The 27,570-nt window shown below is 53.4% G+C and overlaps 4 protein-coding genes across 4 annotated transcripts; 1 reads left to right on the forward strand and 3 right to left on the reverse strand.

Annotated features, from left to right (window-relative positions):
• Positions 1 to 7,664: 7,664 nt before the first annotated feature.
• On the reverse strand, positions 7,665 to 9,602 carry GALR3 (galanin receptor 3). The gene is made up of 2 exons (XM_050324837.1): positions 9,144 to 9,602; positions 7,665 to 8,592 (listed from the first exon to the last, which is right to left on the reverse strand). Exons 1-2 carry the CDS (start codon positions 9,491 to 9,493, stop codon positions 7,665 to 7,667), a joined length of 1,278 nt encoding a protein of 425 aa, XP_050180794.1. The 5' UTR covers positions 9,494 to 9,602.
• Positions 9,603 to 11,684: 2,082 nt separating this feature from the next.
• LOC126644458 (noggin-like) lies at positions 11,685 to 12,773 on the forward strand. Its single transcript, XM_050323830.1, has one exon. The coding sequence runs from the start codon at positions 11,931 to 11,933 to the stop codon at positions 12,771 to 12,773; it is 843 nt and encodes a 280-aa protein (XP_050179787.1). The 5' UTR covers positions 11,685 to 11,930.
• Positions 12,774 to 15,399: 2,626 nt separating this feature from the next.
• GCAT (glycine C-acetyltransferase) lies at positions 15,400 to 20,921 on the reverse strand. The gene is made up of 9 exons (XM_050325075.1): positions 20,693 to 20,921; positions 20,475 to 20,605; positions 19,774 to 19,875; positions 19,102 to 19,248; positions 18,649 to 18,803; positions 17,316 to 17,398; positions 16,724 to 16,895; positions 16,186 to 16,307; positions 15,400 to 15,753 (listed from the first exon to the last, which is right to left on the reverse strand). The coding sequence occupies exons 1-9, from the start codon at positions 20,904 to 20,906 to the stop codon at positions 15,602 to 15,604; spliced, it is 1,278 nt and encodes a 425-aa protein (XP_050181032.1). The 5' UTR covers positions 20,907 to 20,921; the 3' UTR covers positions 15,400 to 15,601.
• Positions 20,922 to 23,252: 2,331 nt separating this feature from the next.
• LOC126645144 (histone H5) lies at positions 23,253 to 24,204 on the reverse strand. The gene has a single exon (XM_050325211.1). The coding sequence runs from the start codon at positions 24,019 to 24,021 to the stop codon at positions 23,443 to 23,445; it is 579 nt and encodes a 192-aa protein (XP_050181168.1). The 5' UTR covers positions 24,022 to 24,204; the 3' UTR covers positions 23,253 to 23,442.
• Between the last annotated feature and the right edge of the window lie 3,366 nt (positions 24,205 to 27,570).

Raw genomic sequence — 27,570 nt, forward strand, 5'->3', positions numbered from 1 at the left:
GACTCCTCAGCCAAGTTTTCTTTTTCAGAGCAGCCCATTTCTCTTTCTTTGCCATATGTTCCAGGCCCCACACGCAGCACTGGACTTGGTAATTGCTACTCTCGTAGCTGGTACCAAAATCAAAAGCGACAACACAAAGTTGTTTGAATTCAAACACTGCTCTGTTTGCAGATCAAAGTACATGGTTTCTGACTGACCTTTTCTGATCCTGACTCCCACAGCCAAGAAATCCAAACTTTAAATCTAGGCAGTTGCTGTGAAACCAAACATAGAGGACAGAGAATCTCAGCAGGAGTGCTTCTGCACTCTTGGAAAAGTATGGAGCTGGTGGGGAGATGGTGGCTTAATTTGTGCCTTGCCCCATGCTGGATAAAATGGCTGTGCTGTGAAGAGACAGCAAAGGGATGAGGGGCTGGGGAGGGACATCTGGGCAGTGCAGAGAATTTCCAGTGTGGCCCCTGTGTGAGGAGCAGGTGACTTTCATGTCCAGTCTTTACTTACCCTATTTCTTCCTGTCTTCACAGCATAGTCTTGGTGTCCATATACACCCAGCTGTCAGCACTTCTGCCCTCAACAGCCTTGTTGCTGAGGAGACCATTAAGGTGCTCAAAGAGCAGGTGGCTGAAATGCTCTTTAACCCTGCAGTTACTTTAGTTGCTGATGTTGTCTGCTAACTAGACACCTCTTGGAAGCTTACCTCAAAACGGGAATACATCTAGCTGGGACTCAGAGTGAAGCTTTTAGCCTCAGCTCACGTGATCTCATCCACAGCTCTCCAAGCCTTTGTCTCGCCTGGTGCTGTTTTTTCATAACAGCTCCTGACAGGGGAAAGGTGGGGGTGCTGCAGACAGCCAAGAGCAATTATCTTGCTTCTTGTGCAGCACTGCTCCCTCCATGGGAGGAGAGGCAGCACAATCAATAATAAAACGAGCAGGGTTATGAGAAGTTTTGCCTCTGCTTTAACAGTAACACCAGGTAAGAAAGAGAAAAGGGCATCTGGTTTTCAGTGGGGAAAAAACTGCATCATGTAGGAATCACATTCTGTGGATCACCGCAGTTAGTTCTGCTGTCCTGCCTCAGGGCTGAAGCACTGGACTGCTGAGAGCCATATCACATGTTTGGCACTGGATGGAAAAACGTTTTATGTTTCTTTGCGTCAGCCAGTCATGCTAAAGCCTTAACTACCCTGCCATGCTCAGCAGCTGTATCTAGAGCAAGTTAGGTGCTGGGGAGAGAAAGAAGGAAAGAAGAGGTTCTGGGGGAGGAGGAGAAGGTGGCTTCACACTGCCAAGAGCTGGTCACTGTCACTGTCTGGTTTTTTTTGCTGCTCCTGGCCTAGAAACTTCAGCTTCTCCTAGCAGCTATTCCCCCTGTCCCTGCACCCTGGGCCACAGATTTCCGTACATATATTTCCGGGCACAACCCATGAGGCTGGTGGCAGCTTTCTGCATCTTCCAGCGGTGTCTGCTGCAGTAATGGACAATAGAAACAACAGCACAGGTTTCCCTCTGCTATTTGTTTTGCCATTATAATCAGTTCAACCTCCTCATTTTCTTTGTGCTATACCATCAAACGCACCTCCCAGACCCCTTCCTGAGCAATGATGCATCCTGGTCCTCAGGGCCATGATATCAACTGGGACTTGACTCTAGGCCTTGCTTCCCCCTCACCACTACCTGACCTCCAAATACCCTCCGTTTCCCCTCCTCATTCACAGCACTGCAGAGACGTTCTGAATCCCCAGCCACTGAACCCAGCAGCAACCTCCCTGGCTCTGCAGCTGCTGCTGTGCTGTAAGATGTGACCAAAACCAGCCAGCTTGAAGATCTGACTCATCCAAACAAGTGAAGACTGAAAACCTGCTTGTGTCTCACTGAGGACTCCCAGCCATGTGGATGTTACTAAGCAAAAGGCCTTTCTCTGAAGCAGCCACTGACCCATGCAAGCGAATGCGAAGCGCACACTGTAACGTGTGTGAGCATCAAGAATTTGTTCAGCTCTTCAGCAGCTAAAATAATTAATCTCTGACATCTGAACTCCTTTATTTCCTCCACCTTTGCCTATCTAGCACACGCCGAATCCAGCACTGTAATTATCTGTGCTGCTAAGGAAGCCCAATGAAGCATCTCTGACAAACCCCATGAAGCATCTCTGGGAAACCTCCCACCCTTTCATCTGCTTGCTCTGCTCACTCTGTGAGCAAGGTAGATCTCTACTCTTTCATCCCAGAAAGGTACTTACAGAAAGATGCCTTCTTCATGTGGTGTGCCTGGCCCACATGGGAGAACAGCCCTAGGCAGCTGAGGGCTCAGGGAGTGAGTAGGTGGAAGAGTCAGTAAGTTTTGATGAGGAAGCTGATAAAAGAGGTATGGCAAACAGCATTTCTTTGGGTTTTTTCTGAAAGCTCTGAGAAGGGAAGAGGGCATGTCGTTGTTGGAAAACGTAATCAGCTGTCAAGCTGCTAAGGCTGATTGTGGATTAGGAACCAGCAGCTAAATCCAAAAGCAAGTAACCAGAATTTTCACCCAGGACTGCCAGATTTGCACACAGGGGTGTAAGCAGGATGAGCTTCTTGGCACCTGGGTCTGACACCTCCCAGCAGTGTCGGGCTCATGTCCCACATGCCAGGGAGATGCCAGACACCAGAACCAGTGCACAGTTGGCAGGACTAAGTTGCTCCACAGAGAGGAGATGGTGCCGACCACCAGCTGCAAAGCCCCAACCTGCTCACACCTCTCCCATTTCATCTCTGTTTCAGCTCTTGGAACAGCAGTACTTGGCTAATGCGGCAAACCAGCCTCTGCAGGGTTAAAGATGAGCTCGTCAGCCTGGGTGATGACAAGTAGGAAAGAAAATACAGGCAAGGAGTCATTAATTAAGGCAAGAAGCTGGGAGCAGAGACTACAGAATGCTGATCAGTCTGGAGGGAAGGCTGCGTGGAAAGCAGCAATCAAGCTCCTTCAGCTTTAATTAAATCTAACTATATCAAGGATGTGACATCTTTGTTTCACCTCTGATTCTGAGCTGAGAAACCGGTTGGAGCATGTATGCTGTTACTGGGCAGACAGGAATTCCCTCCTGGCTCCAGAGCCTTCCCAACCAAGACTCAGTGCCTGCCCATCCTGCTCACGTGCTCCCCAAAATCAGGGCTTAGCACCAGGCAGAGCTTAGGGAAGGGGTCCAGGGCTTGCAGCCACTTATGTTAAATGCACCTTCTCCTCAAGGTCTTACTTGTCTTCTCTGTCCTGTTTTATTTAGGCTTCACCCCAATGTGCAGCAGTCAGTTCTGAGCTGATCTGCTTCCTTTGCAAGCTGGGACCAGGAGGAGCAGGAGCATTGGTGAGAAACAGCCCAGCCGCATCTGGGCAAGAACAGGCAGCATCCAGCTGTGCCACATCACTCTTCCTGACTCCTGTTCCCTTCTCCCTCCAATGCTTTAGGCTGTGTAGTGAGTCTTCACCTGTAGAAATGATGTATGTATTTGTGTTGTCCAGAGATGGGTTGAGGCCATGTGAGCTGGCCACAAGCCACGGCATTATGTGCAAAGGGTGGCTGTAGAACTTGCTGTCCCAGGAAGGTGGGTAAGGCAATCTGGACATGTTTCTAAAGAGCATCAACAGCAGAGGAGTGTCAGCCATCACAAAAGGAGGGAGGTGGGAAAATCGCAAACAGGGATGGGAGGTGAGGGAGGCTCGAAGTGCAGAAAGCAACATCAAGTGCTTGAATGGAAAAGAGAACTAATTCCCAGTGCAGCTCTTCAGCTGGCCTCCACACAGTAAAAGGGGTGTCCTTGGAGCTGAGCTCCAGCAAGGGGTACAACAGCTTCAGCAAGCGTTAGAAATACCACGTCACCTGGGAATTTAAGAGCAGGCAAGACAAAGCAATAAGGAAAGATTTACGCAAATGGAAGTAGGGAACAGAAAGAGAAGAGAAATAAGGGGAAGATCGTGGCTCTGCTCACACACGTCACAGCTCTGCAAGCTGCCTGATGTCACCCAGCCCTGCCACACAACGTCTACAGCACTGATAGTGTTGCAGGGCACTGCTGGGACCAAAGCACCTTTACTTTTGACACGAGCTCCAGCACCATGCATGGGGACAAGTGAGGACACCAGCAGATTCTGCAGCCCATGCAGGGCTCAGGACACCACCGATGGGGCTGCACAGCAGGACACCATGATGGGGCTGCAACTCTGCATTTGATGCAGCCTCATGCTGGCAATTGGCTCCCAATGAGGATCTCTCTCCTCTCTGCCAGATGGGACTCCCCAGCATGAGTTTCCTCACTGTTTTAATCAGCTAGAAAGAGAGGAGTGCGGTCCCTCCAGATTTCCAGGCTAGAGAGTCTGCTGTAGCACCCAGTCCTTGTGTCTCCGCCTGGAAAGTCAGCCCACAGGGCTTTGCTGGGAGGGATATGTCCATGCACATGCTGGCTGTGGGCAATGGGATGTAGGAAAGTGAACTGCTGTGGAAAGAGAATGACCTTGTTCAGGGCAATGGTGTTCATTCTGAAACCTACTGGTGCCATGACAATCTGTAATTGTTTCCTGTCTTTCAGTGTGGAAGTCTGTGTTTCCCACAGTGTCACTGCTTTCCCTAAACATTTTTTGCCAAGCTTTCCCTCTTTCAACCTACTCTTAAGAAATTATGGGTGCAGATCTGCCTCATGTTAAGAGTTACATACTCAGGATCCATACAGCACTAACTGAATGCCATTTGCAATTAAGGAAGAGGAGGGCTGTTGCAGTCACTTAAAGTTTACTGTGAATATTGAGCTGGGGTAGTGACACGTCTCAGACACGGCCACAGGATTGTGGTGGCTAAGGAGCTCTGGGGGTCTTGCACTCAGTTTAGTGGGTCTGAATGAGGGACCTCATCTCTCACTGCTAACATAAAACCATCTCAGTGGGGATAAGGTGTGGGTCTGATGATCCTGGAGGAAAGCAAACCCCTTGTCATGTGGTCAGAAACTGTGATGCTAATGGAGATTTCTTTCTTGCCTCTCTAGACCCTTTCTAGGGCTTCTTTCTGGTTTTCTTCCACAATATCACCAAAAGCTCCCAGGCCATAGGACTGAGGCTCAAGGGCTCAGGTCTGTGCTGGCAAATAGGATCTGTCTTGCTCACACTTGCAAGTCAGGTGGCATCACACACCTTGTGTTCCCAGAGCCAAGCTTTCTCATCCAGCAGAGGGTGGCCTTGGGTGGCTGCAGTCACCTGCAGCACATGGACTTGGCACACTGGGAAAGCTGAGTATCCTGCTTGGTCCCCCTCCCTTCTCATGACTCATGTCATGTCCATGTGACAAAACAGGAGCTGTGTGAGGTCAGCCACACGCTCAGACCTGGCTCTGCCAGGCACCACAGCAAACCACAGCATTGCAGCAATGCAAATCCCACCAGCTCCCTCCCTCCCAGGTGCACTAGACTGATCAAAGGCCTTGCTTGGAACATTGTTTTTGTGGGCTTCTCTGGCAGCCTGATGATGCAGAAAAACGCTGAAGAAAGCTGCTGTGAGGCTGGAGTCCCAGCACAACCAAGTGACGTTCACCCCAGCTCTGGAGCAGCAGGACACTGCTGGTGTGGGGAAAAGTCTCCTGCCCAAACATGATGCTCTGCCAGATCATTGCTCCCACCTCCTTCATGCCCTCTTGTCCACCCTCTTGCCCTCTGCTTGTAGCCCCTCACTTTGCACTGCCTTCTCACCACCACCTTCTGTCCCTGGAGATGGCTCTCACCCAGCCCCACACGTTTCTCATTTGTATTGCCCCCCCCTCCACCGTGTACTCTCACCACCCCTTCCTTTCCCTCTCTCTGCTTCTGTCTCCTCCTATGACTCTCTTAAACATCAGCAGTGCTGGAGTCGTATTAAAACCCTCAGCTTTGCTGCTTCTGGGCACTTCTGCAGTGTCTGCAAAGTCAAATAAACCAATTGCTGCCACGCTAATGAGTCTGTGGTCAGATGGCTCATGCAGCCTACACCGCCTCCAACCCACACTGCACAGCCCTGTGCACAGCAGAGATTGTATCCAACACACAGCAAACAAGGCAGGAGAAGGCAATTACCAGCTTTATTAAGGTCAAGCAGGAGAGAAGTTCCAGCAACTTCTGATTTCTTGTCCTGCCCTGCCGTCGCCGCAGCACTTCCCACTGTCAGACTGGGAGGTTTCTTGGCCCTGCTGCAGGGTGTCATTGAGCTGCTGCCACAGCCAAAGGTTCCTGCTCAGCTGCTCGGGGCAGCAGGGACAGAGCAGGGGAAAGTTTTTCTCCCAGGTGGACATGGGACCTACAGCTGTCCCACAACAGTGGCCAGCCTTGAAAGATGTCCCAACCCGCTCAGAGGTGTTGGCCACATGCTCTCCTGGGAGCCTTTTCCACTATGTAGAACGGAGCACTAAGGATTGAGCTAAGTGCACATGGGTGTGATGGGCCTGTTTCTTTCTCCTTTGCCTCACCATGATTGTCACCTGGTTTCACAGCTCATTTTGCAGCTTGGCTACTTTCTTTTGCTTTGATGACACCCATCAATTCACTCACCATCAGCATCATCATATAGGGAAAAAATGCCTGGCCAAGTGAATAAACAGTGCATGTGGGGCTAATATCGCTGAATAACGCCACTGCTCTGGGAGCCAGAGGACCTTCAGCCCCAGAAGGAAGGGATGAAATTCCAAGTAGCAAACAAAGATCAAAGAGGAGGCAGCAATCCCTCAGGAATTTGCAAAAGGCAAACAGAAAGTAAGCAGAGGTGTGGATCAGGTAGAACAATGCAATGAAAAGAGGATTTACTGGGTTTGTTTAAGAAGAACTGAGGATGGCTATCAGGAAATGTTTCTGAACTTCAAGCAGCTCTAGGAATTGGGCCAGTGACCTACGAGATGTGCTTTCAAGAGCTAAAGCCAGGTGGGACAGAGCTCTAGGAATCATCCTCCAGCGAGTACTTCTGGTGAGGCAGGGTAGAGAGAAGAGACTGGCCAGATGGTACCTTCCTCCTTGAACTGCAGAGAAGCCACCAGTGCAAGGGGGAGGCACACAGAGGTACCTACACACAAGCATTTCCATCATTCCTACAGTGGCATAAATCATTTGGATAAAACCAGTGACTGTTGTGCAGACTGTGTCTGTTGGCACAGACAGCTGACTTCCCTGTACACCAGTCAGTACTGGCAAAGTTCCTTCGATCTGGATGCAGGGGCAAGGGAAGGGGACAGAAGTGGATGAAGGCTGCCCCTGGCACATAGAAAAAGAAGGGCAGGGGACAGTGTTTCTCCGCTTAGGGCCCTCAGGAAGAGAGGCTGCCAGCTACTCTACTCAGATTCAGGTCCCTGTGAACTGCACCCTTCCCATCCATGCTCCGATGTGACCTTAACAGCGTGGATTTCCTACCTGGATATTTTCATTTTGGTTGCCTCCCTCTCAGAGTTTCAAGTCACTGCACAAAATTAGCAAGTTAGGAAATGGAGTCCTTAAAATATGTTGCAGGAACGTCGCTCAGGTCACTTGGCATCACATTACCATATCCTCCCATTCTGCATCTGGTCAGGTGGATTGTGACATTCCTAGGTGAATGCTGTGGGCCAGTGAGTGAAGGCATGTGGGGCAATGGGTTTAGCATTGCCACAGGATCTTTGGTGGCTCTGCTGCATCCGTTCCCCTCTGCCTCACATTATTTGGCCTGTTTGGGAATAGAGTGGCTACTCACTGGCTGGAAAATGTGGCGAACAGTCAGAAACTCTTGAGTTCCTCTTAGAGGGGTCATGTCGAGGGAATGGCAAGCTGTTGCCAAACTTTCCTCCTCCAGTATCCCCTTTTTAACAGAGACCATGGCATCTTGAAGCTGCTGAGTCCATGCTCTGGCATGACTGGCACCTTCATGACCCCTCTTCCTGGTGTCTTCTGGAACCTGGGTCACCTCAGTGTTGCCTCCACAGAAACCTCTGGTGCTGTTGGTGAAACCTCTGTCCACATTGACCATATGGAATTTCCTTCCAGCTCTCTTCTTCTTCTTCTTCCTGGTCTTGTTCTGGAAGAAGAGACAGGTGAAGACCTGTTTGAAACGCTTGCGGAAGTGCTTGGAGATGAGGGCGTAGACAATGGGGTTGAGGCAGGAGTTGGTGTACGACAGGCAGTGGGAAGCCAGGCGGCAAGCGTAAGTGGCTCGGTTGAAGGGGAAGTGGCCAAACCAGAAGCAGAGGATGACCAGGTGGTGGGGCAGCCAGCAGAGGCAGAACAGGATGGCCACAGCCACAATCATCTTGGTGACCTTACGCTTGGCCTTCCGGGACTCTGAGATTCTTTCTATGGGGTCTACGGAGGTCCACAGGAACTTGACGGTCCTAAGGTATGCCAAGCTCACCACGCTCACAGGCAGGAGGTATCCAAAGACAAACGTGAGGATGTCCAGAACCTTTCGGCGCTGGTCCTCCCAGATGGGGACGCAGATGGGCACACCATGGTAGTGGATTATCTGGTAGTAACTGAGGTAAGGCCCCGCGAAGAGCAGCGACAGTGACCAGACTACTGCAATGGCCACTCCTGCATTTTGGGAGGTGCGGAGGTCACGGGACTTCAGTGGATAGCGAATGGCCAAGTACCTGGCAAGGAGGGGAAGGAGAAGGATGGGTGAGATGAGGTATTTCTACTGCCCTGTGGGGCTGCCATCTGTGCACCCCTACCCATGTAGGCACCCATCGCTCCCCTCCCACACCTCTTGGGAGTGAGGGTAACAGTGAATTCACAACTATATCAGGGTCATTCTAACAGTGAGGCTGGGATTTCCATCACCCACTCTGCTGTGCTAGCTAGGAAGGGCAAGCAGTGTGACTCCTGAAACAGGGAAGGGAAGGATAGGAGCAAGACTCTACTGTCTCCTCTGAGGTGTGTTGCTGTCCCAGTGCTTTTACTGTTCTTGGTTACGCATGGTGGACACTCCTCCTTCTCAAGTGAGAGCCAGTAATCAAGCTGAGAGCTTGGCTTTGTGGAGGACAAGGACATGGGGAGCTGGGTCTGCTGGCTCTACCCCTGGGGAGACCCAGCTGCTTCTTACAGGACACTCAACAGGGCAGCCTTTCTCCCACCTCTTAGCTCAGGGGTGGCAAACGCATTGTCTCTGAGCTGAGAGACTCAAAGGAAAGGGGAGACTTACCTGTCAATGGAGACGGCAGCCAGGGTAAAGCTGCTGGCATACATGGTGAAGTAGATCAGGAAATGCACAGCCTTGCAGGCAAAGGCCCCAAAGAGCCACCCATCCAAGGTGTAAATGGTGGCCTGGAAAGGGACACAGCAGATGATGAAGCACAGGTCAGCCACGGCCAGGTTAAGGATGAAGAGGTTGGTGGTGGTGTACTTGACTTGGCCATTCTGCAGCAGCACAGCCAGCACCAGCCCATTCCCCACAGTACCCACGAGGAAGATGAGAGAGAAGATGATGGGTACAATAATCCCTGCTGCTTGAAGCTCCAGGCTATTAGAAGAGATGTTCCATCCCTCTGGCATCTCCCCACCTGACTGTGGGGACCTGCATGGGGAGAAAGAGAGAAAGCCCTAAGGTGCCAGATCCCAGCCTTTGACACCCATGTTTCTCCCAGAGATGCCAATCTCAACCAGCTGGTTAAATGATGACACCAAGATCCTTGTGATGATGCTGGCAAGAATGTTGTTGGGATCAGTTAGCTCACACCTGGCTTGAGCAGAGCTGAAGCCCTTTTCTCCCGCCCAGATTCACATTCCCACCACAGCATCTCCTGTGCTCCCAGCCCCACAAAGGGTCTTCGCTGCTCTGCCACCTGGCCTCCACTATATTCCTCCTACAATCCCAAAGCTGCTAAACCTCTTGGGATTGCTTGCTTTGGCAAGTCTAAACCCTGGCTGATATTCAACTGGGCTTATCCAAGAGGCCATGAGGAAGGGGGCTCCCATGGGCTGCAAGTGATCCTGGCACACTCAGCCCAGGGCTGTGCCACCTCTGTCAGCAGGGACCTGGTGCCTGGATCACACCCCACAGCAGCAGCACCCCAACATACTCTTCTCACGAGGTAACTCTTTAAGCTGGGGCCACCTCCACTCCGGAGCTGGCTGCTCCTTGCTCCCTGTGCAGTAGCTATGCTCCACAGAGGAGAGGCAACTAAGGGTGTCTTTCCATGATACTGAGAGGTGGTAATGGGCTGGATGGTGGCAGCTACATGAGGAGCTGCCTGAAATACCACATGATGAATGTTGTGAAGAAGCATGTTGTTACCACAGCTCAAGGTATTGTGATTTGCTGCAAAACTTCCTCCAGCCCTGAGTAACACTGCACTCAGGCAGAGAGCGCCAACAGCCTATCTCCAAACGAACCTTCCCCTTGTTTGCTATCACTAGAACAAATTGTCCTTCTCTGAGCAGTAACTGTGAGAGAAAGACACCATTATCTAGCTACTGTTGACATTCAATTAACTCTGTTTTGGGTCATGCAAGCTCCTTCACCCCATGCTCCCCCATGTTTCAGCTCACACCACTTCTCTTTCCCAGCTCCTATGTGTATCACACCAAAAGACTTTCTCTGCCTCTCTGGCTCTTCTGTCCCCTCTGTCCTACTGATAACTATCCATCTGGCCCCATGAGATCTCCTCACTGGAGCAGAGGAGCCCAGCCTCCCTCTGGGCATGCATGGGCACCAGGGTGTCTCTGCTCAGCGAGCCTGAGGCCACCTCTCAGCTTGGGAAGCCAGTACTCACCTTTTCAAGGAAGAGCCTGGAGCTTTGCCACTCGCTCGGGGAAGGGGAAACCTCTGGTCCAGCCCAGGTAATGGTGACAAGGAGGATGCAGACTACCAAAGAGTTTATCCAGGCAGCTTGGTCACCCCAGTCACTCCCACCTGGTGCTCCGCTGCCTCCCCCTGCCTACCACCGGCTCTGCTCTCTCTCCTTCCGGAGCTCCTCTCCTTTCTCTCTGTCTCCCCCTTTTTCCCTCCCTCTGCTCTTGCTGCTGATCCATAGATCTGTGTTGATTTTTTTTTTCCCCTTTCTCTGAGGTTGGGTTTGGAGTTAACTCCTCTCTGCCCAGCTTTCCTGCAGGCTCAGCTGCTCCCTGTTCCAGTGAGGAGGGAGTGTCAGAGAAAAAGCCCACTACTCTCTGGTGGGAGAGGGAGGATGGAGGGGGAAAGGGTCCCATGGACCCCAGCGGCCACTCCTCAATGCTGGATATTCAGGATGTGTTATCCAACACCTCCAGGGAACATGAATACTCCACCACAGCGAGCCTGGTCCCTGCCCTGTCCTTGGGATAAGACCCTAAACCCTCTGGAGCGTGAGCAATTAATTGCTATTACTAGCTGTTATTAATTATTGTTAATAGCATGGCTCTGAGCAGATTGAGCCTCTCCCACAATGTCTGATCTGGGCAAGGAGGAGAATGCAGGTTTTGGTTTCCATCCAGCTCAGACCTGCACACCACCAGTGCTGCAGGGTGGGGAGGTTCCATCAAGGAAGGTTCCATCTCCACGTGTTCAGCTCCATCACAGTTGCCTGGGACAGCATGGATGCTGGCTGATGTGCCAAGAGATGACAGTGACCCACACAGCCCTCCTGTCCTGCTACCCTGCTGCCATGTCCACTCTGGTGACAGGACCTGTACCCTGAGGACTTTCCAGGTATGCTAAGACTGAGAGTGCAGTTTGGTGATCCTTTCCTAGCAAGACTCAAAGGCCACCAGTTTCCCTTCACTGGGAAGGTCTGGGTGCCTCTTCTAATGATGGAGCAGGACGTGGAGAAGGAGATGCTGGCCCTTTCCCCCTCCACAGCAGCCCTGGTACTCCTCTGAGCTCAGTGGAACCCCTTGGCCTGGCAGGAGGGATCATACAGCTTCTCCATCCCACATGCCCCTGGGGCAGAAGGGAGCATGGTGACCCGCCAGCTCACTATCAGCTGCTGTAACCAGGGAAAAGGGGAAGGCCATGCCTTGGGACGTGGTGATAACTCAGGGGATGCGGCAGAGCACAAGCCTGCACCCTGCCACAGCGCTGCTCACCATGGAGGGACCACACCGCAGCTGCCTCCTCCTCCTCCTCCTCTGCCTGCTACCACCACTGGGCATCCCAGGCCCACCACTGCCTCTGGAGGAACCTCAGGACCTGCCACCGACACTGTCCAGCACTGCTGACCCCACTGCCCACCTGCTGCGTGGCCGCCCCTCAGCCCCAGTGCGGCCCTACAGCCTCTCGCTGTCCCCTGAGGATTACCGCTACTCCCCCAAGCCCCGGCACCTGCGCCCCGGGCGGCTGCGACGGCTCCTGGGCTCAGCCTTCGACCCCTTCTGGATGGCGACCGAGGAGCCCCGAGGTCGCAACAGCAGCATCCTCGAGGAGAACCTGGAGTCCATGAGCAGGGACCTGGCAGAGGGTGCTGGGCGCTACCGCCGCAAGCTGTGGCGAGAAGCGGAGGGGCTGGAGCTGCCCAGCCTGCTGCCCCCTGGCCTGGGGTTGTCCCCTGAGCTACAGGGGGTCCTGACCCGCCGCCTGCGGCAGTGGCTGGTGGAACAGGCTACCTGCCGCCTCACCTCCACCTGGGTCGACCTGGGACCTGTCTTCTGGCCCCGCTGGGTGCGCCACACCGCTTGTGACACCGGACCCCCTGGCTGCTCCTGGCCCCCTGGCATGACCTGCCGCCCCACACAGCTCACTCACATCAAGCTGCTGGCCTGGCACTGCTGGGTCCCCCAGCACCCTGGCCCACCAAACTGCACCTGGCGGCAGATCCCCTACCCCGTTGTGGCTGCCTGCAAGTGTTCCTGCCGCTGAGGGGGCTGCAGGGGGCTACGGAGGGACCTCCTGGTACCTGTTCTTGTAGCCAAAAGGCCTGAAAAGGCAAGAGTCTGCCTGGATTCACCCTCGGATCTGGGGGGAATCCCCAAACGGAGAAATAAACCTCCAGAAAGGAAGTGGGGATGGCTGCTGTCATTGCTCTTTCTTGCCAAAACCCCTGGGTTGTATGTAGCTGCTTCACCCCTCACCCACTGCGGGCAGTCATTAGCACCAGTGGAGGCCTGTGTGCAGCATTTATCTCCAGTAAAGGATGAGGAATGGGAAAATTGTGGCACCAAACAGCAGGCTCAGACCCTGTTTGCAATCAGCCCCAGCTGGCTCAGTCTAAGCTGGAGCATCCCTGCCTGCCTGGGTAGGGCAGCAGGCAGGGAGCGAGGGCAGGGAAATGTCAGCAGGGAGGGAGTAGAGGGAGGGGGTTCACAGCTCGGGGTAGAATCAGTGGTGGGTACAGAAGCTGTAGAGGGCTGTGTGCATATGGAAATGGGACAGGATAGGACAGTCTTCTACTTTGGGTAAGATACATGAATGCCCCACCTATCCCATGATGTAGAGGGTGACAGCTCCAGACCCGGGACTGTCAGAGTAGCATATAAGGTCTGAGGTGGGTCAGGGGGCCCAGGCTGGGAACATCCTTGAAAAGTGGTGTCTGCCTCTACATTCCACGCAGCAAAATATCCTCTGCTTTCTGGGCTAAAAGCTGCACAGAGCTGTAGATCAGATCTAGGCTGGGAGGCCTTTAAGAAATAAAGAGCTGGAGGCTTTGCCTGGGATGGCAATATTAGCATGGTGCCCGCAGCTGATGAGCGCTGCATTATTCATTTCCAGAGTGTCATCATCTGACCCTCCTGCTTTCCCAGGGCTCCAGTGTTTCCCAGTCTGCTCCCCAGACAGCCCCACAGTCTGCGGCAGAGCCTGGCCTTGAAGCAGGCAGAGACGCAGAACAGAGTGCAGGGAGTTGGCTGCCGAGAGGCCTGAGCGATACGGAGGGGAGAGGGAGGTCAGTGCGCCTGGTGAGACGAGGAGGAGGAAAAGGGGGGAGCCCACATGTGCACACAAGAACAATTGTGTGTATCGCAGGAGGGAGGCTGCTGCTGCTCTGCCTTGCGGCTGAGCAGCAAGACATCTGTATGGCTGTTCTGCCATTCAGGAGGACTTCAAAGCTGGAGCAGGGTTAAACTGCTTGGGTTGGCTGCCCTGAGCAGAGCTGAGACAACAGCAGGGCAACCTGCAGAAGGCCAGGGGAGAGCGGGAGACCAGGGCTGGGGACCAGCAGGAGAGAGGTGCTAGGGAGCATGGTACAGGTGTGCAGGTAGATGGGAGCAAAGGGGGGTGCACACGCCCTGGGCTTAAAACAGCAGTGATTCAGTTTAGGGTTTTAACCCCCTGTACTAGAGCCCATCTGGCTGAAGCTTCATCTCTTAATCTCTCAGGTTGCAAGAGGGGCCTGAGCACATCCCCCTGCCCTTTCCCCACTACACTCCCCATGCCAAAATACTGCTTGTTGAAAAGGGTTTGCAGCACTGCAAGTATGTCCGGTGCCACAGAAAGGGAACTCCATATCATAGTTTATCAGCAGGCAAATTAAACAAAATCAGCAGTTATGGTGCCAGCTGTTCTAACAAGGTCTGGTTGCAGCCCTATCAAAAACGCATTTCTCCCCTGCCCTCTGCAGCCCTGGATTAACTCCTATATTCTTCTGCAGTTACTCTGGTTCAGGTCAGACATGCTATTGCCCTGTACCTCACTCCCTAACTGCCCATGGGCATGTAGCAATTTCAGAGCAGGTCTATGCTGATGTGACCCAGTAGTGCTCCAGCACCCAAGCACAGCACACTCCATTTCAGTGGGAATCTGTCCCCAGCTACAGATACTCATTCAGCACATGGGCAGGTGGCAGGACACACATGACTTCTGGAGCAAAACTGATGCAAACAAAGCAATCCTGTGAGATGCCCAGGACCCGCTTGTTCCTGCTTGAATGCTCAAATGCTACATCAACACAGCTTGGAGGAACAAATCCAGAGATTCCTGCCTGATGGAGAAAAATTATAGGTTTCTGTCCCCTGCTCTGCCCCTGACTGACACAGACCCTCTTGCCATGCTGCTGGCCTCTGCTCACTGCCCAATTGCCTCTCTGGGGCAAGATGCCCTTCCCAGGGCAATTTTGGGAGCACCACAGCAAGTGGTAAAGCCTTATAGCTGGTCCTGGGGACCAAGTAAGCCTCACATCTAACACCTGAGAGTGAGAAGGAGAGAAGGGAACACTGGAGTTCTGGCTGGCCCATGTCCTCTTTCCCTAACCAGATGCTGGTGGTATGGGTTGCAAAGGGCTTGGGAAATACGCCTGCCTTGGTGGGGAATTGCAGCAGGCAGATCTGCCAGGGATGCTGCTGGACCCACAGGAGAGCAGAGAGGAAGTAGGCAACCTCAAGGCACACCAGCAACGCTGTATTTCCATCAGCAGGAGAAAACAGGAACTGCAGTGTTTCAGCATCTGGACTGAGGCTTCAGGGAAGATACCAGAGTGTGTGGTCACAGCACAAGAGGATGGGGATTGGGTGCAGCTCCTGAATGAGAAAACAAGAGGCAGACAAATACCCACTGCATTGCAGGACACCTTTAATGACACACGAGCTAGTTGCCAGTGTTACTGCCAGCACACTGCAACAGCCACGGCCTCCCACGGGCTGCCACGCCTTGAGGATCAGTCCTGCTTTTGGCAGCATGCTGCTCAAGCCTTTTCCCCCAGCAGAGGCACTTGGTTGTGGGCAGGGATGGTGCCGAAGAAGGTGTTTGCTGGCCCCTCAACGCAGTGCTCCATGTTTCCGTCCCACCTCAGTGAAGGCATCCACACAGCGGTCGATGTCCTCGTCACTGTGCACGGCTGAGATCTGGACCCGAATGCGGGCCTTTCCCTTGGGAACCACGGGGTAGCTGAAGCCAATGACATAAATGCCTGGGAAGGAAACATAGGGAGAGTCAGAACTGGCTGGGAGGGAGAGAGGCAGGTTGATGGGCACTGGCTGATAGGAGGGCTTTTGGATCTTCCCTCCCCTCTCAATAACCACTTCCAGCCTTCAGGGTTTTCAAGTGCCATCTTCTCCCAAGCATGGAAATGAGGGTTAGGGCCAGTGATCAGGGATGGAGTCCAGCATGGCAGGACAAGAGCATCAATCTAAACCCCCTCTCCAGCTAGAGAAAGAAGAAACATCTGGGGGAGACCAGGAGGATGTTTGCAGCTGGAGAGTGAAAGAGTTCCTTATGACAACTTAAATTGGAGATTTCATGCAGGAATATCCTCTGGAGGAGGGCTGGTGGTGGCACCACTAACAACTGTCCCTTCCCTCAGGGAAATGTGTCTGCATACAGAGCTCTCCCCTTGGTTCACCTCTGTTCAGCATGTCCTCAGCCATGACTGAAGCCAGCCGAGCATCCCCCAGCATGACCGGACAGATGGGGTGGTCTTTCCCTGAGATAGTAAAACCAGCTGCTGTCATCTTGCTCCTGAACCTGGTGAAGAGAACAAGAGGATTAGTAAAAAACCTCATCACCCTTGTCCTTGGGGACTGCTGCCTTTCTTTCCCCTGGGAGCCCTGGCCACTGGGGCTGGGTAAGGTTTGCTCCACTGTGCATCCCCTGGGCAGGGAAGAGATCTCTCTTCCTGGAGTGACCTCTTGCCATGTCCTGCTCACCAAAATGGGGTAGATGTGTCCCAGCACATAGGGTATCCAGATGTGACATACCTGCCTGCACACCTGTCTGACACACACAGACACATCCCTCCAGCTTCCCCCGTGCACCCCAAAGCTCTGACTTGCAAGCTACCTTTACAGCTGTCACTGGGGAGGTGGGGGTGAATAAATACACAGAGACAACTCATCCCTAATGAAGCCGTCCCTGCTCCCACCCCAGTATGGCCCCCTCACCGTTGGGTTTTGGCAGCCATGGACTGTGCAATGGCATTGCTTTCCATGAGCAGGTCCAGGGCCTTGGATGCACAGCCCACCACAGCAGGGGGTAGGCTGTTGGAGAAGAGGTACGGGCGGGACCGCTGGCGGAGCAAATCAATGAGGGGTTTGGGACCAGCTGTATACCCACCTACAAATGAAGGAGAGAAAATTGGACAAGGCACCCCAGGGTGACCTGCTGAGAGTGGGACTTCTCAATAAAGCCAAACTAGCACCTACAGCAGGAATTTCAGTACAAACCAGGCCTAAAAATCACAGCTGATGCTCCTGACCAAAAGTTTCCACCTTGACACCAAAGGCAAATGCGTGAGGAAGATGACAGTGGAAGGAGCATGTTCCAGGATCTCCCTTAACCCTGCTGCATATGGAGGTATGGAGCAGACCTCCATACCTCCATATGCAGCAGCATAACAAACCAAGCCTCATGCCACCAGCAGAAGAAGACAACATGCATTTATTGCTGTATCATTAGGTAGAGGAAGAAAACATAAACAAATGCTGTGGAGCTCCTAAGGGCATGCGGGATCTTGAACAAGAAAAATGTGTTCACCTGCAGCTCCTCCAAGAGCTTTTCCCAGGGTGGAATTGATGATGGTAACTTTGTCCATCACTCCCAGGAGCTCATCAGTACCCCTGTAGAAAAAGGAATGTCACATTATCAGTTGTGAAAGCACACACCAGGGAAGTTGCCCGATGCCTCAAGGGAAACAAAGCACCACCAGCCAGGTCTCTAGTGTTCCCCCTTCAGGAAAAGGAAGAACAGCCCCCTGTGATAGTACAGCCCAAGTGTTGACCTTCCTTTCCTTCAGAAAGGCTATGTTGGGGATCTTGCAAGACAAGAGCATGGGTTCTTCATCCTTTATAGATGGAAGAGCGATCAAACTTCCCAACCAGACATAGTAAACGTGCTCTTGCAGCTTCATGTTCTCCAGCCCAAAAAGGCAGGAAGAGGCATGGCCATCCAGCTGTGAGCTGTCTTGAAACAGTGCTGTTGACAACACCACCAGGTTCACACCCAGACTAGCACAAAACTCATGAAGCATTCAGTAACTGTTCCCTCTTCCTCAAGCCATTGTGCATTTACACACCTCAGCGCAGTCAGACAGATGAGTTTGTAGCTGGTGGGACCACAGAGACCACTGGGACAGAGTGACAAGATCTACCTCAACTCATGGGATGACTACCATGCCCCAAGGAAGGAACACTGCAAGACAAATTGACCTATGATTCCTTCCTTATGGTGACTTAAATTGAGAAAGTTCAGTACAACTACAGTGTCTGGAATATATTTGAGTTCTGCCACCTCTCTTGTTATTGATAAAGTGCCACCAGGAGTGGTATCCCTTCTCTTAAAAAATGCCTTTTGCACCATCATTTTCAGGTAGGATGAAACACCTGCTATGGCCTTGGTGAGAAAACAAGGCAACTCTCCTTGCTTAGTGCTCAAAACAACACATTGAAGCATCTCTCCTTGACAAACGCCTGCATCACGTGCACTGCTTGGCATCTGGAGGAGCTCCAGGGGATGGAGGCAAGCTGCCCTGAGGAAACTAATCAATCTGTGCAAGGTAGCTAAATAAACCCAAGAATTTGAAATTAGTATCCAACAGGAGAAGGATTTGGAAATCAGGAAGTCCAACTGCTTGCCAGGAGAGGCAGATGAGATGGTCAAACCACCCCTCACACACTGAAAATCTGCTATTACTTTGGGATGGGACATTGCTCAAGTATCTCCCTTCAAAACCAAAGGTAAGGTGCAAAGCCTTCAAGAAATGGTGACTCGGGGAGTCCCCACACAAAATATGCTGGTCATCAGCACCTTTGGCCTTGCTTCAGAATTAGTCAGGACAGAGGGGAAAACCAGGGTTGAAACAGTTCCTTACCGACCATTGGGCCCCAGGAAGCCCGTGGCATGGCACTCATCAATGAAGACCAGGGCATCATACTTCTGGGCCAGCTGGCAGATCTCCCTCAGGGGTGCGATGTCACCATCCATGGAGAAGGCACCATCAGTCGCCACCAGCCGCAGACGATGTTTCTATTAGAGGGAAAGAGGCACGCCCAGGGGTGAGGATCTTACTCTGAGAAGAGGAGCTGGCAAAGGAGACAGGGACATACTCTTAACTCCTGTAGGGAGTGGATAGAGCTGAGATGGGGGGATTTGCATTGCAATCAGCTGCTTTGCACCTTGCCTATCCGTGCCTATCTGTGCCTGTCAGCAAAAACAATGCCTATTGCATGGGAAAAGGTAGAGCTCACCCTTCAAGGCTGGTTACTGCACAGGTAGCACAGCTAGGTGAGCGCCCTCATGTTGGGGTGGGAGCAGACCTCCATACCTGCGCTTCCTGCAGCTTGGCCTCCAGGTCCTGCATGTCCATGTGCTTGTAGCGGTACTTGTTGGCCTTGCACAGGCGGATCCCGTCGATGATGGAGGCATGGTTCAACTCATCTGACAGTACTGCGTCCTCTGGGGTCAGCAGGGCCTGGCCACACCAAGCAAAAAGGATCATCCTTTGCTCTGGTGGGGCACCTCACCAAGATGTTCCAGCCCCTCTCGGTACAGAGAACAAGGCGGCAATTGATTGCAGCTGCCACATCTCTCCTGGCACTGCTAAACTTTCCACTTTCCTTTCTAGCCACCTTATCCCCTGATTTCTTTAGACCAGGCTCTTGGCTGTGGCTGCTGAGCTCAAAACCTCCTCCCTTCCCTAGAAAGCCTGAAGAACCACCTGTTCCATCACCTACACTTTAAGGGGGACTACAGGTCTCTGAGGAAACAAAAGCTCTCCCCAAAAGCTGGAGCTGGCTGGGGACAGGGGAGGGGAGGGCTGATTAAATGCCTCTCCATGGCTTCCCCAGTCCAAGGACCCCAAATCAGTACTCATTCGCCACCAGTCACTGTCATCTTTTCTGGCGCACAGAGCTCACATCAGAGCCTCTGAAAGGCACAGTAAGCACATTGCTGTCACCTCCTTCCTCCACGCACAACATAAGGAAGCCCTACGAACCTCAAAGATACCAGCGTTGGCATCAAAGCAGCTGGCATAGAGAATGGCATCTTCCCTCTGGTGGAAGCGTGCGATTTTCTCCTCCAGGTCCTTGTGTATGCTCTAAAGAGAAGAGAGGAGAGAAAGTCAGCGGTGGAGCAGCACAAGTTCTTGCTTGCCCACTGAGGTTAAATGCTGTCTTGCAATGGGAGGAACAGTCAGGTTTTATCCAGAAAAGGTGCATGCGCATGGGAGAAGTTAGTTGTGTTCAGCAAATGCAGCCCTAAAATACGATTATGTTTTTGGATGCCAAAGGCTCAGCAGGGAATTCCCCATGTACAGGGGAGCAGCTCTGAGTTTTCTTTGTACTTAAATAGCCAGTGCTCTGAAGGGACTCCGGCAGGGTTAAATCGGGGTGGGTCTGACAGAGCCACTTCAAGTCAGGTTCACTGTAATTTTGACCCACGAGAGAGGGAAAAAGACGTTAATTTTCTGAATTCAGAGTGATGTTCTGTTTCTTTGCTCTCAGGTGTTGTAATGGTTTAAACTGGCGTATTTCCAGATCTTTGGCTAGTGGAGACTTAGCAGGCTCTTTTTTTCACTGGGCCATGTGTACCTCAGGGCTGTGCACGCATGCGAATGCCGAGAGGGGAGTTTGCGTGGACACCCTCCCCTCCGAAAGACTACCGCGGTGCGGGGGATGCTGCCCGGATGCCGGGTACCTGGGTACCGCAGATAAAGCGGACGGAGCTGAGCCCAGCGCCGAACTTCTCGAGGGCCTCCACGGCGGCACGGATCACCTCGGGGTGGCTGGAGAGACCCAGGTAGTTATTGGCGCAGAAGTTGATGATCCCTGCGGGAACACAGAGAAGCGGGGACATCGCACCGGGGGAAGAAGAGGCCGAGAGCACGCCCTCCCCGCCGCCCGCCCCGCACGCACCGCCTCCGCCGCCCGCCAAGCGGAGGTGGGGACCCTGTCGGGAGGCGATGACCCGCTCGCTCTTCCAGGTGCCGGCGCCTCGGATGTCCTCCAGCTCGGTCTCCAGCCGCTGCCGGAGCTGAGCCGCCGCCGCTCCGGACGCGGCCCGGGGGGCGCCGGCCCCCCCGCCCCGCAGCGCCTGCAGCGCCCGCACCGCCGCTGCCGAGCGCCACATCCCGCCGCTCCGGGCTGCCCCAGGGCGGGGCCGCGGCCACCAGGCAGCGGTAATTAACCGCGGCTTAATTACAGACCAATGGCCATTGGCCGCCGGGGCACCGCCCCCCGGCCGGCGGGGCGGAGAGGGGAGGGAAAAAGAGGGGAGGGGAAAAGAGGGGAGAGGAGGGGAGGGGAGGAGCTGAGCCGAGCAGCCGAGCCGAGCCGAGCCGAGCCGAGCCGAGCGGAGCGGAGCCGAGCCGAGCCGAGCCGAGCCCAGCCCAGCCCAGCCCAGCCCAGCCCTGCCCAGCCCTGCCCAGCCCTGCCCAGCCCAGCCCAGCCGGGAGGGTTGGGGCTGCTGCGGCTGCTGGTGCTCCACCGGCTGGAAGGCTCTCGGACACCTTCCCTGGGACGCGTTCGGCATCTTCTTTGGAGGAGAGACTCTGTCCCGAGGGGTTTAGGCAGCCCAAAGTCAGGCGATTTGGGATGCCCAGAGTCTGAGGAATCCTGGAGAAAAAGCATCCATGGGATTTAGGAACTGTGAGGGGGTCGTGGACTAGGGCCTGAGGGATTTGGGGATTTTGGAGCAATAGAGAATCGTGGCCTTAAGGATCAATCCCAGGAGCACTAGGTGCCCCCCACCTAGGGGATCTGGGGTCCTCAGAACAAGGGACTTCGATCCTCACAGCTAGGTGGGTTATGGGTGCCCACCACTGTGGATAATGAACCAAGGGTCTGTAGGATTGAGTGCATCCAGCTGAGGATCTGTTGGACCGAGAGGTTTAGGATTTACCGGGTAAAAATTAGATACCTGAGCCCAAGAAATCTGAGTGCCTCTGGCCAAAGGGGTTTGTGAGCCATAGGTCCAGGGGCTTTAAACACAAGGAGTCATAGAATGACAGAATGGTTTGGGTTGGAAAGGTCCTCAGAGACCATCTAGTTCCAACACCCCCAGCTGTGGGCAGGGACACCTTCCATTAGACCAGGTTGTTCAGAGCCCCATCCAACTGGCTGGAATACTTCCAGGGATGGGGCATCCACAGCTTCTCTGTGCAACCTGTTCCAGCTGGATCAGGCATTGCCATCCTCTACTACAGCTGACTGCAGAATACTGTGGCCAGAGTGGTTTAGGCCACTCATTCCAGGGGAATTAGACACCAGGCTCTTGGAAGGTGTTCAGGGTCTTCAGCCTAGTTGGTCTGGGAGCCTTTAGTCCAAGGGTTTTAGGAACAAGAGCCCAAAGGGATTAGGTGCCTCCAGGCCAAGGATTTCAGTACCCTGAAGTACACAATATGGAATCCTCCATGGCTAAAAGAGTCAAGCACTTTCTGCCCAAGTGATTTAGGATCAAGAGGCAAAAGGATTTGGGATCCACTGGGGAGGGTGAAGACCCTGGGCTCATGAGATTTAGGCACAGCAAGCCCAAGGCAACTGGGCACACAGAGCCTTTGGGATTTCAGAGCTCCTGGCCCAGGTGATTGGGGATCTTGATGCCCAGAGAGGTTAGATGTCTCTAGCCAAGAAGGATTAGGCAACTTCTGCCTGAAGCTCAGACCCTGCTGAGCAGTGGGGCTGGCCCCCAGGCTCCCTGCCAGCCCTAGCTGTCAGGATCACCCCACCCTGCCCAGGGAGGGGCTCTGGCAGGGGCCAGGCAGGCCATGGAGTCCTGCCAGCCCCCACTGGGCACAAAGCCAGAGTCCCGGCTGACAGCAGGGCCAAGCCCAGCAGTCCTGCCTCACTCTGCCCTGGCTACCCATCCTGGCCTTCCTACAGAGCTGCCCACTGCCGTGCTCGGGACATTCCCCTCTAGGGAGCAAAGCCACGTATGGCCATGTTTGTTCTTTCTACCCAGGGTGATCCCACTTCCCATTTGATGGGCACCTCCAACCCTTTGAGAGCCAAGGTGGACAGACTTTGGCCCCATTCCACCAGTCCCTGCCACCATCCAGCTATGCTGATGCAGCTCTGCAGGCAGGCAGGCAGTCCCATTGCCTGGCTGGCTGCTGGTTATCTCCAGCACCAGTCAGACCTCACACCCAGCAGCCCAACATACCTAACCTCAGCCCCACAGTGGGGACCCGGGGCAGAGGAGGGAGCCCCTTTTCTTCCTCCACAGAAGGCTGAGGATTTTGCAGCTGTATGTTCCCACTTCCTCCCCGCCCAGTGTCAGCAGAGTCTTTGCCCAGCCTCAGCAAACACATGAACCCCCAGGAATTGGGGCAGGACCAGGAATTGAAATCCTGTATGTCCCCAACAGACACACGGAGTCACTATCACTCCCAACACACAACACACAGCCCAGCACTAAAAAAACCCAAGAGATACACACAAGAAATTTCTGAGACATCAAAATGAAAACCCAGACCAGTAACTCTTAAAAATGGGAACTCTCCATACTAAAGATGTTCCTTTTTTTCATTCATTAACTGCCTTATTTTAGTGATTTCCATTCAGCAATAAATCAATTCTTTATAAAATGCAATAGAAAGGGGTAAAAATAAAGGCAACAGCTATTTACAGAACCAACAGGGAGAGTATCAAAACGCCTCTAGACTTCTTCACTTCTTCTTGGGTGATTTCCGGGCGCTGGACTTGGCTCTGGGTTTCGACCGCTTTGCCTTCTTGGGTTTGGACACTTTCAGCGACTTGGCCTTAACAGTCTTTGGCTTCTTGGCTTTCTTCGGGCTGGACCTCGACTTCTTCCTGGCTTTCCTGGTGGCAGATTTGGGCTTCTTTGCCGGTGACTTGGCTTTCCTGGACCTAGCTCTTTTCCGGGGTGAAGTGGATCTCCTGGCCGCCTTCTTCCTCTTCTTGGCCGGGGACCTCTTCGCCTTGCTGGCCTTGGCCAGGCGGAAAGAGCCGGAGGCACCGACCCCTTTGGTCTGCTTGAGGACTCCAGCAGTGAGCAGGCGCCGAATGGCGAGCCTGATCTGGACGTCGGCGTTATGGCCCACCTTGTAGTGGCTCTTCACGTACTTCTGGATGAACTGTCGGGATGAGCCGCCGCGGCTCTTGTCGGCCCGGATGGCTGCCGTGATCATGTCCGTGTACGTAGGATGGGCTGCCGGACGCCGAGCTGACCGGGCCCGCTTGGGCTTGGTGGCCGGAGCCGGGGCTGGGATCGGGCTGTCGCTCATGGCGAGTGCTTCGTTCCGCGATGCCCCGCTATGCCCTCGCGGTGGGAAGCGTGGTCCGCCTGGCCGGGGACCCCCGTCCCTGGGCGGGGAGAGGCTGCGAAGGGAGCGGTGGGTGGGTGGATGGATGAAGCCGCAGCACAGCCGGTGCCGCGCTGCCTCCCGTGCCCCCGCCGGTGCCTCTGCGGCCGCGCCCGCCCCGGGCTCCCTTTAAAGCCGCGGTGCGGACCGCGGGGAGGACTTCCCCGCGCGCGCCACCCGCCGCCGGTGTCCCCGCGTGTCCCCTGCCACGCCCAGACCCGACCCGCAGGGAGGGACAGGCAGGGACAGTGCGGGGGACAGTGTGGGATCAAGAAGAGTGTTTGGGGGACACACTGGGTAGGGACGGGGAGGGACACTGTGGGGTCAGTGCGGGACAATGAAGGGCAAGCACTTGAAAGGGACACTGAGTGGGGCACTCTGGGACAAGGTGCACTTGGAAGGATATTGGGTAGGGACGAGGAAGGACACTGAATGGGAGGGACATGGTGAGACAGTGGGGAGCACTTATGGACACTGGAAAGACGGGGACAGGTATGGCAGGGATACTCAGGGCAACATAAAGACACATGGAGGGACACTCAGAGAGGACACAAGGGGTTAGGGAAGGACACTTCGCAGGGACACAAGGAGACACCCAGGAAAAATATCAGGGGACAAGAAAGAACACTAGGCAAGATAGCAAGGGGACAAGGAAAGACACAAGAGGAGACACTGAGGGTTGCACCAAGGAGAAAAGGGGGAGCATTGGGTGCAAAATCATCTCAGCAGCAGTACCCCACAGCCAAATGCCTCTGCCTCCTCCTCTGCCCCTTCACTTTCTACCAGGGGTTTTGGGAACACCAGCTCAGCCCTTGCATGTATATGGTGAGGGGTCACAAATAACAGCCTGTCCCCTTATTTTTAGGGGACACACACAACTCTTTGAGAGGGGACGGAGCAGGGACATGTAACAGTGGCAATCAGCCATCCTTTCCCCACTGGATTAGTGGTCGGCTGTTCCTGGGAGATTAAATGTAGCTGCTATCATAATCTTGCCAGTAGGATTTAGATGATGTTTTCCCCTTATTTCTTAAAAACATGTGGGTGCAGCCACCTGGTGCCCACTGACATGCCATGAAGTGCTCAGAGATGAACCCCAGTGCCTCCAAACCCCACAACACCCCAGTATAGCTTTAACATACACAGCGAGCACCTCTTGGTAACCTCCATGTGCCCTGGGTGCCCAGGGCCATGAAAACCACCAGCCAGGGACACACAGAAGTACACATAAAAATCAATATAGATATAGAAATACAAATACTCATATCAAAATATTAGAAATTGAAATAATAGAAAAAATAGAAATAGCAGAGATAGAGATAATAGAAATTAGAAATAGAACCATGGAATCATAGGATGATTTGAGTTGGATCAGACCTTAAAGATCATCTAGTCCCAGCTCTCCTGCAGAGACAACTTCCACCAGACCAGGTTGCTCAGAGCCCCATCCAACCTGGCCTTGAACACTTCCAGGGATGGGGTATCCATGACTTCTGTGGACAACCTGTTCTTGTGCTTCACCATACTCACAGAAAAGAATTTCTTCCTAATATGTAATCCAAACCTGTCCTCGTTCAGTTTAGAGCCATTCCTCCTTGTCCTACTGTTAGATAGAGATAGAAATAGAAGTCTTTGGTACTCCCTTCCTGTAGTACACAAGTACTATATGAGGGCCTAGCCCAGGAGGAGATACTCAGGCCTCTGATGCTTTCCCACAGATGGAAGGGTCACCAAACGCATGTCTTTGTGCCTCCCTCCCTGGTGGAGCTTCTTGACATGCCCCATTTCATTTGGGGAGTGGGAAAGGTTCTCAGCACTTGACTTTTTTAGGAGCCAATTGCTCCTAATGGTAGAGAGAAATAACCACCCTCTCACCTCCCCTGGGGTTTGCTTTTGTTTTAAGACCTAGCGAATACACGGCTTTCCATCCCATATGGAAAGCATGGGCCTGGGGATCTGGTGGCCTCTGTACAACACTTTGCCCAGCCAAAAGATCTCTCATTTTTCCTATCTGGGAATAAACTGCCAGCACTGGCTGCCTGCACGTAGGCAACCCAGGCGCATGTAGATAAGGCACCATCTGCTTTTATTTGCATCCAAGTTTTTAACCGTCAGAAGCAGCTCAGCCATACTCCAGGCTCTGGGGATAGAAGAGAAGGTTTAGGGGGGGTTTAGGAATTGGCCCCCGGGGTTGGCACAGCGCCACAGGCTGACCGCATAACCTCCAGCCTTAAAACCCAGGCAGTCATTATCAGCATAGTGCAGTGATGGGGAGGCAAAGGCGGTGGGGGGGGGAGGAAAGGAGACAGAGAGGGAGGGGGCAGATGCTTTACCTAACTTTGGACATCTTAGGGATCTAATCTCAGCCGTTCACCTGGGCACCTCCTGCAGCTGATCTGGGCTGCTCAGCCTCCTCCGGCGGGTGCCGCTGCTGGCAAACAAACACCCTCTTCCCCATACATAGTGGGTTCTGACCCTTTCATCCAGGCTAGCTCCCTAATTTTTAAGCAGTCAAAATAGAGGGAAGATCCTGTGACCCCAAGTGACTTGCTGGAGGGAAGGTAGACAGATGGTCACAGATCATCAGGCTGCTGCTGGCCTTGTACATGGTGGGTAACCTGGTCAAGGTGACCCCTAAACACCCCACTTGATACTGGAAAGCACCCCTTGAAACTTGCACTGTTTTACCAGTACATCCTTAGCATGAACTGCTCAAGAACGAGAGGATCTTCCAGCTCCTGGTAGGATTTCAAGGCTGGAGATGGAATGCAGATGCTGCAGAGCAATGCAAGTCCTGTTGCCTCTGGGAAGTGGGCTATAGCACTCTGGGCATCCCACTGCAGGTAGCACAGGAGGGCTCATGCAGAAGGAAAAGTTATTCCTATGGGCCACTCACACCATGGGCCACTCATGCCAGCTTGGGCTCATGCCTGTGTTTTTGGCCACAGAAACCTGCCACCACTCTCAGGATGGGGTGGGTTACCCCCTGCAGCCACTTTTCTCCTCAGTAAAAGCTACCCAATGACTCCAAACCCCCTGTGCCTCCCATTTCTGGCATTAGTCAGCAGAGATTGGGAAATACCATTTCTCCGATGAACTCCAGAGAACAGAGCCTGGCAGAAGAATCCTCTCTGTAATCCTATTTACCTTCTCCTCCCTCCCTGCACTGTATTCAACCGGACCCCCGGGAGATTTACACAATTCCAGCTGCAGATTTTGTCTTAAATGGTCAAACTGTCCACTCTGGATGTGCTACAGATCTGCTGGGTAACAGCCTCTGCCTTGTAGGGGCAGGACAACTGTTCAAAGCCATCCGAGCGTATCAGGGTACTTCTGGAGATTAATGCCAGTGACAACGTCTCATTTTACCCAGTTTCCATTTTCAGAGACACTCAAAATTGCCAGCAGTGGGACTTGGTCTTGGTGGCAGTCAGATCCAAGTGGTTCTGTGCTTTTTTAACAGCAAAACTG

Source organism: Myiozetetes cayanensis, unplaced genomic scaffold, assembly GCF_022539395.1.
Source record: "Myiozetetes cayanensis isolate MyiCay16 unplaced genomic scaffold, myiCay2020 scf3, whole genome shotgun sequence".
Taxonomy (NCBI): Eukaryota; Metazoa; Chordata; class Aves; order Passeriformes; family Tyrannidae; genus Myiozetetes; species Myiozetetes cayanensis.

Excerpts from the sequence above, each read along its gene's own strand:
- GALR3 (XM_050324837.1), bottom strand. The coding sequence starts at position 9,493 with ATGCCAGAGGGATGGAACATCTCTTCTAATAGCCTGGAGCTTCAAGCA. Across the intron at positions 8,593-9,143 it reads GCTGCCGTCTCCATTGACAG|GTACTTGGCCATTCGCTATC; the intron begins GTAAGTCTCCCC and ends CCTCCTTGCCAG.
- LOC126644458 (XM_050323830.1), top strand. The coding sequence starts at position 11,931 with ATGCCTTGGGACGTGGTGATAACTCAGGGGATGCGGCAGAGCACAAGC.
- GCAT (XM_050325075.1), bottom strand. The coding sequence starts at position 20,906 with ATGTGGCGCTCGGCAGCGGCGGTGCGGGCGCTGCAGGCGCTGCGGGGC. Across the intron at positions 19,249-19,773 it reads CCAACGCTGGTATCTTTGAG|GCCCTGCTGACCCCAGAGGA; the intron begins GTTCGTAGGGCT and ends TGGTGTGGCCAG. Across the intron at positions 15,754-16,185 it reads TGAGGACATGCTGAACAGAG|GCATTTATGTCATTGGCTTC; the intron begins GTGAACCAAGGG and ends TTTCCTTCCCAG.
- LOC126645144 (XM_050325211.1), bottom strand. The coding sequence starts at position 24,021 with ATGAGCGACAGCCCGATCCCAGCCCCGGCTCCGGCCACCAAGCCCAAG.